This window comes from Paroedura picta, chromosome 1, assembly GCF_049243985.1.
Source record: "Paroedura picta isolate Pp20150507F chromosome 1, Ppicta_v3.0, whole genome shotgun sequence".
Taxonomy (NCBI): Eukaryota; Metazoa; Chordata; class Lepidosauria; order Squamata; family Gekkonidae; genus Paroedura; species Paroedura picta.
Window position 1 is genome coordinate 29,413,363 of NC_135369.1, and position 14,933 is coordinate 29,428,295.

The 14,933-nt window shown below is 47.9% G+C and overlaps 1 protein-coding gene across 3 annotated transcripts in view; it reads left to right on the forward strand.

Annotated features, from left to right (window-relative positions):
• PNOC (prepronociceptin) overlaps nt 1-11,282 on the forward strand; it is a 37,984-nt gene extending 26,702 nt beyond the window's left edge. For all 3 annotated transcript variants that reach the window (XM_077331509.1, XM_077331525.1, XM_077331518.1), the window contains exons 2-3: nt 1,402-1,554; nt 9,471-11,282. In XM_077331509.1, coding sequence (XP_077187624.1) covers nt 1,429-1,554; nt 9,471-10,040 — 696 coding nt within the window. In that variant the 5' untranslated portion in view covers nt 1,402-1,428 and the 3' untranslated portion in view covers nt 10,041-11,282. The remainder of the gene's footprint in view (nt 1-1,401; nt 1,555-9,470) is intronic.
• The last annotated feature ends 3,651 nt before the right edge of the window (nt 11,283-14,933 follow it).

A 14,933-nucleotide genomic window follows, 5' to 3' on the forward strand; every position in this document is an offset into this window, starting at 1 on the left:
AGCGTGTCGGCTGGCTTCACAGGACGCTTGCCTCAATCCCTGGGCAGGGAAGGAGGCAAGCGTGAGTCACATGGAGAACTCCCCTCTGGCCAAGAACCCAAATCCAGCCCATCTGTCACTGGGCTGCAAAACTGGTCGGGAGCCATCTTCCCTCCTGCGTGAGGAGAAAGGCAAAGCAGGGATTTCGCAAAAAGAGACGAGCCAAACAAGCCCCAGTTTGAGGCACACAGTTTGCTGCCTGAGGAGTAGAAACCTGGGGCAGAACTCCTGGGCTGAATTAATGTGCAACTGAACAGCGCATTTCTCCACAGACTGACACACCAATGAGGGAACGCTGTGGTTTCAGCAGGAGTGGGGAGATCAGTCATTTTGAGCTAGCTTGACAGCAAATGACAGGGTGCTCCATTCTTTCCGCTAAAATGTCTATGTTGTAGTCTAACTTTTGCTAGAGTCTCCCTGCAGGGGTAATCCTGACAATATTTTCCCCATCTTGATCAAGGGAACTGGAGGGCCCTCTGCCAAATCTGGCTCTCTAACATGGTGCTGCTGGACCTCCCACTTAACCAACCTGGAGGCAACACTGACCGAAAAGAACAGACATCTGTGGCCACACAGCTTCCAGGCCTCCCCCATGAGAGCTCTGGGGAGTGAGGCCACGGACCACGCCTTCAACCACCCCTATCTGCTACTCGGCCCTCACCCCAGGCTGGGCCAATCAGCTCGCAAGCAAGCAAGCAAGCAAGCAAGCGAGAGCCAGCAATGCTCATGCCTGAGCATTCCTGCTAAAAGGATCTGGCCAAAGGTGATGAGTCTGGTTCAAAGTCAGGCAGTTGCTTGCGTGTTTGGAGGGAGCCAGTGTGCTGGAAGAGAACAGACCACAGGCATGATGGAGCAAAACACTAAGGCCTTGGAGAAGGCAAGGGAAGCAAGAAGGGGCCAAGAGGGAGCGTGTCAAAATTGTGGCTGCTTAACACAAATGCTGCCTTTGGTGCCTGCACCTTGGCTAGGTAGTCTCTATGTATTCTGAAGCGTCAATGAGGATTAGAAACTTGTCATCTGAACAAAATATCAGAAGGCAGCTGTGGCGATCAGCCATTGAACATTAGATTTAAGTCCAGGAGCACCTGAGGGACCATCTTGGATGGTTCATGGTGTAAACTTCCAAGTGCCAAAGGTACTATTGGTCTCCAATCTAACGCAACAAAATGTGAGTTACTAGAATAACAAATAGCATCCAAATGAACACAATACTGTGAATGCATTTGTTTTGTACCAGATTTACTCATTTCTAAGTGTTGTCCTTCAGTTCTCAGAGGCTGGGGCTGGGGAATTCTGCAGCACCAAGTGGGAATATCGATCCACCCCCCCCTCCTTACCACTCTCTCCCTGTTTCTTCTACAGGTCTTTTTTGGGGGGGAGATTGACACCATGAGGATCCTACTATGGGGTGTCTGGTTGTTCAGCCTGCTTGCCTATGCTCTCAGCGACTGCCGGAGAGACTGCTTGAGTTGCCACAGACACTTGTACAGCCACCAGGATGACTTCAGTCTTCTCGTAAGTAAGCCCAGCTGGCTCTGGCCCAAGGCATGAGCACAGGGAGGGGGGAGTTGAGCCTCCTCTAATTTCAGCTCCTTAGTGCCACCCCTTTCCAATGTGGCTGGATCCATTCTTTCAAGGAGGCAATTCAGTTCCAGTAGCCAATGAATAGAAAATTCCAGTTTATTTATCACCAACCTGAAAGTTGTGTAATTCCCCAGTAAGCATTGCTTTTGTCTTCTTGATGGTCCTCTGTCATCCTGCATTCTGCCAGTAATGTCTGCACACCTCTCACAGCCAACTTACAATAACCTTGTTGGGTTCTCAAGGCAAGAGTCCTTCAGAAGTGGCTTGCCATTGCCTGCTTCTGTGTGGCAACCCTGCCCTTCTCAGATGGTCTCCTACCCAAGTACTGACAGGGCCAACCCTGCTTAGCTTCTGAGACCTGTCAAAATCAGGCTAGCCTGGGCCATCCAAGTCAGGGCTAAAAGTGAAGCATAAATATCAAAATAACAATAAGTTAAATCAAGCAGTGCAACAGCTGAATTCCATCTCAGGACCATGGCTGTTTATCTCTGAATAAGGACCTTTTAAGCCCTCGCCATTTTCTTGATATACTTGAAAGCATCTTGAATTGATCTCAGCCTTCTTCCAAGGGGGGGGGGGAACGTGGCTGCTAACACACAAAAGCATAGCGATAAAGAGAGGAACACAAGCAACGTTCTCTCTATCACAACCTCTCTTCCTCTCCTATTGATCAGACTTGTGAGGGACGTTTCTTCTCTTATTCTCCCCGTTCGTTCCCGTTTGGAGGAGTATTGATTTCCCACCCTCTTCCCTTCCTCTGTTTTTCCTGTTGAATGGAGCCAGACAGACAGCTCACTGCGTTCATCAAGGTTGTGTGGCCACATGATCTGCCCTGGGAAAGAACACAGGCCACATCTATCAGGACTCACACTGAACAAAGAAGAGATTCATATGGGTAGCCGTGTTGGTCTGAAGTAGCACAACAAAATCAGAGTCCAGTAGCACCTTTGGTCTTGTTGGTCTTAAAGGTGCCACTGGAGTCTGATTTTATTGAACAAAGAAGAGTTTCCATGCCTAGTTAAGTGGCTTGCCTAACCTAACTGGCACCCGGGGTGGATCATTTTTTAGCATCCCCTCCTCTTTTTTGCCATCAAGTCACAATGGATTTATGGAAACCTCATAAAATGTTTAAGGCAAGAGGCATTCAGAGGTGGTTTAGTTTTGCTCCCCTCTATGTGGGCCCTGGTTAGTTTCTGAGATATTCCTGCAGGAAGGGCAGGGTAAAAATCTAAAGTATAAATAAATAAAAATAAGATCAGACAAGGCTGACGCTATGTAGGTCGGGGCCCCTCCTCTATATGACAATTATTTTCAGTAATAATCACGACATAAAGCAAATAATAATACTGGCTAGAAAAGATGTTGGAGGGTAGCTGTGTTGATCTGAAGCAGCAGAACAGTTTGGTCTTAAAGGTGCCACTAGACACAAATTTTGTTTCAATGGCCAGAAAAGAAACAAAGACAGTGAGCGAATTTCTTTTATTTAATTTTGTATATATAATCATGCCAGTTAAAAAAAGATTCACATTCCAACACACTATCTGTAACATAAATAAAGCCCAACTGGGGTGATGGGAGGAGTTGGGACTCATCACCTACCTGATTGGCTGTCTGTCCAATGAATGGCCAGTCAGGTAGGTTGTCCCGCCCCTGGCCATATCCCCCTCCAATTTCTTCCATGTGGAAGTAATGACAGTGGGAGGGAGGGAGGAGTGCCTGGGACTGTGGGCCCAGGGGGAGGGGGTGAGAGCCCACTCCTGCCAGTGTTCCTTCCACCCCATGCAGTCCCAGCTGCAGCCTCTCCAGGGCTGCCCGGGATGGTGGGGAAGGAGGAAGGGAGCTTAGCAAGCCTGCTTGGATGGTGGGGGTGGGTGAAGCTAGTGCCCATTGTATTTTCTGCAGAATGGGCTTTTCTGCTAGTTAAATCATAAGAGCCAATGAAATATAGTGCTTAGTGTTAGACTCGGATCAGGGAAATCCAGGTTCAAATCCCCAGTTGTGCCCCAGAAGATTGTTGGGTGTCCTTGGGCCAGTCACTTTACTCTTAGCCTAGCTCTGACCTGGAGAGCCTGATCTCCTCACAGCTCCAAATCTAAGCAGGGCCACATGGAGACATACAATGACAAACCACCTCCCAGTGTCTCCTCCCTTGAAAACTGCAGGGTCACCATAAGTGAGCTGTGACTTGACAGCAAAAAAATAAATTCTATCATACCACTCGTGTTCTGAGCAGGCACTTGGGATGCTTCTGTTCTCCATTTTGAAGCCCAAGTATTGACCAACCCAAACATCCAGAAGGCATGTCTGAGAGCTAGGAGTTTGTCTTTGTACTAACTGTTACTAACAGTAGCCAAAGCATCACAAAATAGTGATCACAAGCTTCACCAGACTGGGTGTGAAGAAACACTACCTCCACAGGAAGGTACCCCCATACTCTGTTGTTTCAAATAAATCTCTGCAGTAGTAACTGAAGGGGGGATTTTTGAAAGCCCAGCAGTACCAGCACAAACACAGAGTGCCTAGCAGAACCCAGTGCCATTGTGGGAACATCAGCTGATATCAAGCACAAAATCACAATCCTAGCAAGGGGGTGATAGAAGCCCAGCAGAACCAGTGCAATCTACACTACCCAGCAAACCCAGAGCATTCTGCTCAGAATATTAACAAAGGTTGGTGGCTAGTATTCTACTCTGGAATACATTCTGTCCTCAAGCAGGGTAGGGATGAGAAGGTCTTGATACCAAGAAGGAAATTGGGGGAGGGAGGGGAGAAGATAAGGGAAAATTAGGTGAAGAGAGACAAATGAATGAAAAAGTGTGGAAAAGAGAAAGGAGGGCTGTTTTCTTTTGGGATCTGTTTGTTAGGTTGCTGCAACACCCCAACTACTGGCTGAGCTGGGTACAAGGATCTGGCTGAGCTGGGTGCAAGGAAAGAAAGAGAGAAAGGTTAGACTGTTGGAGTAAATGACCTGCAAGCTGGCAATTACTGTAATAGCTTTCAGCATTCTGGCTTTGTTGTGTGATCTGTTAAGCAAGATTGCTTCAGTCATGATGAAAGAAATGTCTAGCCAATCCTAGAATGCTTTTTGTTATGTTCTGCCTTCCATGCATCCTTAGTGGCTGTAGTCAATCACAAAATGCTGGGAGGTTCCAAGCCAAGTATCCTCCTCTGATGGAGGCAGTTTTTCCTACATGTGTGCTCCTTTCAGACACAAAGGTCATCTAGGACTCTTCTGAAGCATCTCCTATTCCAATAAGGTAGAGGAAAGCCAAGACTGAACTTTTGCTTTGGGAAGAATCTAGTAGACGCTAGGTAACACATGGGTGGGCACAGAGGCACCCATGAACTCCACCCTGAGATCACTAGTCTAGATTGCTTGCAAGTACCCCGACAATTTTGATTCCCCTGTGAGTAAACAAGTAAGATCACCTCCTTCCATATGATTCTAACATTTAAGATCAGTCAAGAGTTCCCTGTTAGACATGGTGGAGGTTCACCATCTGTGGGATGCTAGGAGCTTAACCAAATCAGAATCAGAGCATCTGAATTGAAGGGCCTTTTGGGAATATATATACTTTATTTTCTTTGGATCTCATTGTCTCCAATACTAGGGACTAATCAGGGACTACCAGGGACTTAGCTTCATCAATTGTATAGTATCAGACAGAATATTAAGGCTCAAGCTACTTGTTTTATCTTGTAACTAGTTTCAAAGCCCCTTTATAAAAAGGGGCTTTGAAAGGGGAGAAGGGGGAAGGGTAAGGGACACGGTCCCACCAACCCCCTCTCCTAGAGCCTCCCCCCGAAAAGCGGCGCCGCAGTCCTCCCTCCGAAGGCGAGTGAGAACGCGAGGTATACTCACTGGCTTCGCGCTGGCCATTAAAGGCGCGGGCGTGGCCGAGGAGGCCGGGCACCATGGAGGAGACACGGGCCAGAGAGGCGGCTGCTGGCCAGCCCCCTCGCCGAGGCTTCTCAGCGGCTGTTGGCTGGCTCGGGGGACGTAGCTGCTGCTGCTGCTGGGGCTGGTGGGTCCGGCTGCGGGAAGGCAGCTCGGACTCCGTCGCTGAGGTCCGCTCGTCACGGCGTGGGTGGAGGCGAAGGACCGTGGGCGAGGAGACGTGGGCCCGGAGAGGCGGCGGCTGGGCAGCCCCTTCCCCAACGCCTCTCTTCTGGTTTTCTTTGGGGGACGCCGCTGCTGCCGGGGGTCGGGGATCCAGGCGCGGGAAGGGCGCGAGGCACTGCGGCTCGCAGTTCCTGGGGCTGGGAATCGGAGGGACCAATTGTCTGTCATGAGGAAGGGTCCAATCTGGACCCTTCCTCATCCCGGACTCATCCCGCCCCAGGACCCCTTACTGTTTTATTTAGTCCATGGCGCCCGCGGCGCCATGGGCGGTTTACAGATGTCCAGTGCAATCCAAAGCCGAATTATATCCTTTGGAGTCCACTGAAGTCAATGGGCTAAGACGGGTGTAACACAGGCCTGTGTTGTAAGTCTTCCTTTATACAATACTTTATCTAGATATTTTATGTTGCTGGTTTGGTTTGGTTTCTTTTTCATCTATATCTAAGCACCCCAGGTATTAGGGAAAGGAGATTTAGTTATACACATTTTAAGAGATAAATATAATCTGTCATGACGGGTGATATACATTTCTTTCCAGTGTCGTTACTAGGCAGTTTAGCTCCAAGACAGATTGACTGAATGAATGAGTGAAGGAGTGAATGAACGTAACAGGGCCAAGTTCTGCACGGCGCTGGCAGGAGCTCTCCTGCACAATTAAATAATGCAATGGATGGGTCATTAAGATTCATTTGGAGAGCCTCTTCATTCTGTGCCATACCGCGTGGCTTCCTCATTTCAGTAATCCCTTCCATAATGGGCTCCACCTTGAAAGTACTGCCAAGGGCACTGCAGAAAGAACAGGCCTTCTGCAAGCTTCCCAGCACTCCTGTGCCCAAGAAAAGAGAGATGCGATAGCCACACCGGGAGGAAGGGGCAAGAGCAGCCTGTAGGTTTCTGGATCGACAGTCCTGGTTATGATCCTGGGGAATAATGTATAGGATGCACACTCCGGATGAGTCATGCTAACCAGACAAGTTCCCAAATGGCCTTCCTGACTCAGCTGTTGCTCTTTAATTGCTGGATCCTAGAATCTTTCTGACCTACCCTGAAATGAAAAATGGTCCAGAAAATATTGGTTCATCTACTCCCACTTTTACAAGCAGCCATTACAGGTTCAGTTGCATGGCAGGAGGATGTGCAGATAGACTGCCACTCCACAAAGTAACAGCAAAGCTCATGGGAAGCGTTGGCCCCACCATATCCTCAATTTCCTGGTATAAAACTACAAGCAATCAGGCTATCTGCACTTACAATGAACAGAACTTGCCCCTCTCCCACTTACATCTGAAGATGACCTTGGCATAGCCCCCAGTAGAGTCTCCTGCCAGCCAGATGCAGAAACTCAGACTTTGTATTTCTTTGACTGGCTTGAAGAAATCCTCTGCCTCCTACTCTAACAGGCATCAGTGACCTGCCTTCTAAGTTAACCTTGATTGTTCATTCATTGGCATTAATTCATTCTTAGCAGCCAATTAACTTGGCAGATCGGCATATGGCTCGAAATGCTGTCCTCTTATCTAGGAATTAAAAAGCATCTCATCACTTGGAAGTAGCAAGATGTTTCAGGGAGAAAGTTGTTTGTAAGCAGCGGTTGCTGTCAAAGAGGGTTAAAAGGTCAAGAAAACTCATTTGGAAGCAATGCACCCAGGGTGAATCTGCACTGGGCTTTTCATCCCCGGTGACCCCGAATTAAAGAAAGTCATCTGCACATTATTCGATTTCCGTTTTGATATCTAGCGCTTTAAATTTTCCCTCTGCAATGTCTCTAATCGATCCACGGTGACTCTACCTTTCCCCCATGATACCGAGGAGCGGGTATAAGTTGTTACATTTGAGGAAAGCTTCAAGAGCCCAGTATTAAGTGTAGATCTCTGTGTTTTGCCGGCTTAACTTCCTTCCCTGAGCCTCCAACGCTGATGTAGCAAAGCACTCTGTTGCTGATTGGTCAAGGCATCAGTTCAAAAACTGCCTGGTTCCCGGTTGCTATTCCCTTACAAGACTTATTTTTGCCCTCATTTTGGGATCTGTTTTAAAGTGCCCTCATTTTGGGATCTTTTTTAGCAATTCTAGAGTCAGGTAAAGATGGATTCCAGATAGCCTGAGACAAAGAGTCTGAGTTAGAGAGGAGGTGACAACCTGCTGCACCCTTGAACAGGAATAAGAAATTTTTTTCACCCCAGTGCCAAGGAAGAAGTGATCCCTAGGTGTAAAGACTTTGTTGTGCCTCCAACTGCTGCAGTGAGGTTTGTATTAGGCCAGAAGTGGTGGAAGCAAGCCGAGTTCCAGTGATGTTGCTGCACCTCTGTGATTTGCTTTGGGCTTGGCTGGTGACTGTTTTTCCACAGAGCCAGTTTGAAGAGCCAGTTTGGTGTAGTGTTTAGGAATGTGGACTTATAATCTGGCGAGCCGGGTTCGATTCTGCACTCCCCCACATGCAGCCAGCTGGGTGGCCTTGGGCTCGCCACAGCACTGATAAAACTGTTCTGACCGAGCAGTGATATCAGGGCTCTCTCAGCCTCACCCACCTCACAGGGTGTCTGTTGTGGGGAGAGGAAAGGGAAGGTGACTGTAAGCTGCTTTGAGCCTCCTTCGGGTAGAGAAAAGCGGCATATAAGAAGCAACTCTTCTTCTTCTTCTTCTTCTTCTTCACATGCTCACTTCCCTTGTTTGTGTGTTCCTGTGGCTGGAAGACAGATCTGTTCTGCATGTTTTGCTCCCTCTAGTGGTCACTTCAATAACACATCAGTTTCTGTCCAACATCTCTCCCTGCAGATTTTTATGCTGCACATAAAATATCAAATCAGCCACAAGAGGGAGTACACAACATATGCACCTGAGAGACTGCCCAGTATTCTCTGCCATCCAGTCCTTCCCTGTTTTCCAGAAACCAGGGCTTTTCTTATATCACACCAGCCCTGTAAAATAGGTCACCTGAGACTGTATTGGCTTTCCCAACGAGATGTGAAGGCATGGGCTTCCCATTAATATCGAGAGCAATTAGCTTTGTTTTTCTGTTCAATGATGCTGACGGATATTTAGATTTTTGGTGGGCTTGCCGATTACATCCTACAAGCTTTCCCCCTGAGGAAAGCTATGGTGGCAGGGGAGCTGGCCCAACATGGGGATCCTAGGAGGAAGTACCAGGCAGTATTCAATCATTCCTGAGTCATGGATTCTTAGAGCCAAATAACAGATTATATTTGGGGGGCAAGCTGTTCCCTGCACCCAACTTGCTTTCCTGCAGTCACACAGTTGGTGTGAGGAGAGGCGTTTTTAAACACCCCATGAGCCCAGTTCTGTTCAGAAGGGCAACTGCCTTCCCCTCTGTGCCATTTTCCTGAAACAAAACAGTCCCTGCAAGGAATTACTCGTGTAATTTTGGAGCCCCATGTAGAGTATTCCAAGCTCATTTGGGCTGGGGGAAACAGCGTGAAGGAGGAGCCCCTCCAGCCACACCACAGTTCTGAACAGAAATGCGTCCCCCAGAAGTTTCAAAATGCCTCTCCCCACAGCTGCTGTGTGACAACGGGGAAAGCATGTAGAACCCAAGAAACCCCAACTAAACTTGCCAAAGACCATAACCTGTAGTTTGTCCCTCAACCCCCTTTTTTCTTTTACTTAAGCTGCTAGTCTACAAGAAACAAAAAAATAATTAGAAGGCAGCCTGCAAGTGAAAAATGCACTTCCTTATATTTTCTCCTTCTCTATGGTTCCCTCCCTCCAGATCTGCGTCATGGAATGTGAAGGGAAGCTCCTCTCTACTGCCACCTGGGGGCTCTGCAGCAAAGCGTCTGGGAAGGCCTCTTTGCCGCTGGGGCTTGACAGTCTAGAAGAAGCAGCTCATCGGCCCTTAGAGATGTGGGACAGCAGCTTGCTCAGAGGCAGAGGCAACCTCAAACTCCTGAGCGACCTCACGAGGATGGTGGACCTCCGCAAGGCGGAAGACGAGAATCAGGTGTCCAAAGTGAGCGGTCTCATCCGCCAGCCGGAGGCAGAAGAAGGTGCCAGCGACGGAAGCCAAGCACCACTGGGGGACTTACAAGACCAGCTTGAGATCCCCAAGAGGCTGGGTGGTTTTCTGAGCGGACCGTTTGGTTACGGGCAGATGGCAGAACCTGCTGTGCAAGAGCTTCAGAAACGGTACGGAGGCTTCATCGGCGTCCGGAAGTCGGCCCGCAAGTGGCATAACCAGAAAAGGTTCAGTGAGTTTCTGAAGCAGTACCTCGGGATGTCCCCGCGATCTGTTGACTATGACGGCTTCGACGATGACCTGAAGGAACAGAACGAGATCTAGATGGATGGACTTCCTCTGGATTCCCCCCCCCATGACCTCAACATGTAGTGATTCAGTTTCTGATCTGCCACAAGCAAAAAAAGTCAACCCTTGGTCCTGGCCTTGCCCTCCTGGCTGCCCGCACTGCAGTCTGCCAACCCTGGCCATCAAAGCAGAAAGGGCAGCATTTCTTCCAAATACCGCACATGAGACAGTCATTCTTTTCTGCAGTTCTAACGAGTGTTCCGCACATGCCTTTGTGAGTGGGACTGATGGGCAGAATGAGACCGAGGCCTGATTTAAATGAAAGAACTCTCCAGTGGGACTTCTCAGTGGAACGCTTTGCATAGTTAGGAGTCCAGTTTGAAGAAGTGCAGAGTCCCGTGGCAGTACGCTTGGACCTCGCTAGTGTCCCATTTATCCATATTTATCAGAAGGGAAAGTTATATCCTCAAGTTATATACTCAACACTCCAGTCTCCACTCTTTGTTACCCACACGTGCTCCTTTGGGCACCAGGAGAAGGGAAAGTACTACTGTCTCTTTGATGACAAACCTTTCTCCCATGTGCATGACGCTCTAGGAACTGGCCAAATCTCTATGGTATTTACCACAGAGTTTGGGAGGACACTCAGAGCGTTGTCACTTACCCAGAAGTGACATCAAAGCACCAGCAATGCTTTCCCCTTCCAGGCCCTGTGCCCAAACAGCTCCTGGGGAAGAAGGGCCTGGCATTCCTAACATACCTGTAATTTGTATGTGAATGTAAAATAACCTTCTCTTTTTCTTGATGACACACCTGGGTGGGGGAGCTAGTACCTTTTTAGGTAAATACAATAAATCCAATCTAAGATTCGGTCCATTCATGGCTGCAGATGGGGGTGGAGATTAAAATGGTTGGCTCCTCAACTGTACCATTTCAGATTCCAAGGGGAATTTAAAAAAATACTCTCCCTTATAGTAAAAAAATCTCCTTGCATGTTTCAGAGTTGTACATCTCTCCTTACTACTTGCTGGACCATTTTTGTACACTGGGGAGCAACCCTTGCCCCTACAACCTGAAGTCCAGTTGAGTCCAATAATCAGTTGAACAGCTTTTCCTTCTTACTTTTGCTGAAAACATAAGTAGTGCTGCTGCATGAGAGCAAAGTTCTGTCTATCCAGGATCCCGCTTTCCATAGCGGACCACCTGAGCCCTCCACAAGCCCTAAGAGCAGCACCAGAGGCCCTCCCAGGCCGCCCCCTCCCCACACCCCATATTCAACAGGAGGCTGTCTGTGTCCACGGAAGCCACATTTAACTCATGTGGTCAGAGATATTTACAACCTCAGTTTGTTTAGAATTCAGATTTAATGATGATGGAATCAAGAATCATCGGCGGGGGGGGGGGAGGTCCTCTAGGCCAGGGGTAGTCAACCTGTGGTCCTCCAGATGTCCATGGACTACAATTCCCATGAGCCCCTGCCAGCGTTTGCAAACGCTGGCAGGGGCTCATGGGAATTGTAGTCCATGGACATCTGGAGGACCACAGGTTGACTACCCCTGCTCTAGGCTATCTTACCAAAATGGGTTGACTTTTTTTGTATGGCAGTCCAATGGTGTTTGTGCATTTTTGTTCCATGTTTCCCAGCCGCCCCCTCCTCCTCTTTCTCTCTTCCTCTCTTTCTTTCTTTCTCTTCCTCTGTCCTTCTTGGCCATGGCATGCATTTTGTCAAAGCCCGTGTCTCGGGCTGTCACTTTCAACAATGTGTTTTTTGTAACTACCAACCAGGACCAGGAGCCAGAGCGGTGCGTGTTGCCCCCTCTTCTCCGCCATGCCTGATAATGATGCTCAGAAGACGCATGACCGATGTAGCTGGGTCAACAACCCAATCCTATCAACTGTCAAAAATATTAACGATCAAAAAAAAAAAACCCTCCGGAAATGAGACATGAACCCTGTTCTTTTTAATTGTTTTCATACGCAAAAGATTTCTCCATTAAACTTGTACATAGCAAAAAGAAAAAAAAGAGAAAAGATTAATAAATTAGTTTTCTATTTCTACTGTCGCACTGTGATCGGCACACTGTCAACGGCATTAATGGGCAACCCTCTGCACCTGTCACCGTTCGGACAACACACATGAAGCTGCCTTTGTACCGAGTCAGGCAACTGATCTATCAGGGTCAATATTGTCCACGCTGACGGGCAGATGCTCAGGTCGAGGTCTTTCACATCACCTCCTACGTGATCCTTTTCAGTGGCGATGCCAGGGATTGAACCTGGGAACTTCTGTAGGCTGAGCAGATGTCCTCCCACTGAGCCACAGCTCCTCACCAACCCTTTTGCAAAGCTTCCACCACCTTTAAATGGCCATAACATTTCTGTTGAAACCGGGAGCATAATATGGGAAGGTATGTTCTCCCTCTTCCCTGGCTAGCAGGAAGTGCCAAGCCAGCTTTCTCCAGGGATTGTTTCCAAGTAAAGAGAGACTATAGGAAAGTTAAATATGTCTTTGCAATGTTTATTTGATTTCTTAAGTTATTCCTGCCGTTCCTTGTTATCATCGGGCTCTGAAGGCAGAGTTTATAGAAACATAGAGTTGGAAGTCAACATAGAGGGCATCTAGTCTAACCCCCTGCTCAATATAGGATCGGCCTAAATAATTATGAACAACTTCACAAAAAGCTACAGTTAAACTCCAGTTTAGTTCATTTTTTAGACCACGATTTTTCCAAGAAGCTCTTCTCCACCTTTATCCTTACTGCAACAATCCTTTGGGGTCAATTAGGCAGAAAGATTACAAGGTTACCTAGCAAGTCTCTTGGAAGAGAAAGGGTTTCCTAGATCCTAGTCCAATATTCAAACCATTGCACCAAACTGGATCTCTGGAATCCCAGTTTGTGGGAAGTAAACAGATTCTGGTTTCCCAAGATTCCTGCATTGGGATGTCTTTGTAGAGCAGTGGTTCTCAACCTGGGAGTCAGGGCCCCTTTGGGAGTCGAATGACCTTTTCACAGGGGTCACAGCAGGGCAAGCAGCTTGGCCAGGGGGCACCATCCACACAAAAGCTTTGTGGGGCAGATCGAAATAGAGCATTCGTCTGTCTGGAGCAGCGGGAAAGAGCGAGATTGACATGGTGGGACAAGAGGCAGAAGTGAACTGAGAAACCCCAGAAAAACACCCAATTTATATACAATCATGAACAATGGATCTTCATGCCATTGATCGGTTTCGGTTTAATGTCTGTGAAAGAACACTTGCATAATTTTCTGGTTGGGGGTCGCCAGAACATGAGGAACTGCATTAAAGGGTCGTGGCATTAGGAAGGCTGAGAACCACTGTCGTAGACAATGGGAGCTCACTGTACATGAAGAGAGGAGGGAGGTGGGAGGAGCTAGGAGGCATACACTCAAATCAACAAGCTGGGTTTGGAGCCCAATCGCTTAATTGCAGCTTGCAATGTCGGAATGCAAGCAATATCACACACACACACACACACACACAATGAGCATTCTGGGAATGGGGAGCTGCAAGTCTCTGGTCAAATACAAAACTGGAAGCAGGTTTCCTCCCTTCCCCCTCTCACCCAGTGTTCCTTCCCATCTTCCCAGGAAAGAAATCCCATCTCCAACATGCCTTGCTTCCATGGACCTTGTTGTCTCCCCTAATTCATGCACATTTCTTGAGATGTTTCCCCCCCCTCGTGTCCTGGAAAGATGATTCATTCTTCCCCTGAAGAAATGTTCCATGTTACAAAAGGCAGGTGAAGCACAAGGTGAAATTGAGGAACAGGTCAAAAAAAGAGAGTGCGAATTCCGTCAGCAGCAGAACGTTCATCCCAGACATTTATTAAAGTTGCCTCCTCCAGGCAGTCATTGTGGGCTCATAACAAGATGAATTAATGGTTAGTGGCTGGCTTTCTCACACTTAGCCCCTGAACTTTAGACTTCCTGGGGAAAGTTGTATCTATTGTGGTGTCTCTGGGGGAAGAGGCTCAGAGGCAACGGCCTTCTGGACTGAAGAATATTGGACCCCCTCCACTCCAGCCTATGGAGATTCTTTATTCCCCCACTGGCCACAATCACATTAAAAGGGGGGCACAAGCTTTAAAGACTGGTGGAATGCAACCTATGTGTTCCCTAAAGCTCTCCAATTTGCAAGCTTGTACTTCTACATCTCTTAGATGTTTTGACTTGACAGACAAGACATCAAGGGAGATGAACAACAAAGGTTCATTTAACAGGGAAAAAAGTGTTGGGACTTTTGGACTTGGCCTGGTCCTGAGTCCCTCCAGAGAACAGAGCTGCAGAGTAACAGTTTTTTGAAAGTATGCAGTTATTAGTTAACTTTGTGGATGAGGGACAGAGCCAGAGGTTTGAGGTTTAAAAGAGGATAATCTTTACTGTAAAATATTATTCAGAATATACATCATATTCAACTGCTTCAGTCTCCTTACTGAACCAGTGCACAAAGACTTAAAAGGTAGTTACAAAAGCAGCACATTGCAAGCCTCTATGACTGGGCTGGAAACAGACTACATGCCACACATAAGTCGATGGAGAGAGAAGTGAGCCTTAATGGAGTCTGTTTCTTACTTCAGAGCATGTCTGCTCTTCCTGAAGAAGCAGGAAGTGGTGGTGGCCCCGTTTAAACAAAGAGGCCAGGCCTGTGCTTGGGATTTTTCCATTGTTCATGGCTGCAATCCCAGCACTGACCACGTGGGACCAGCTGGAATTCACCACCTAGTGAATTCTTCTAGTATCTTTTCTAAGCTGACCGTCAAACACTAGCTCACAAATACCTTTCCCTTCCTCTCTCCACAACAGATACCCTGTGAGGTAGGTGGGGCTGAGAGATCTCCAAGAGAACTGCACTATGAGAACAGTGACTAACCCAAGGTCACCCAGCTGGCTGCATGTGGGGGAGTGGGGA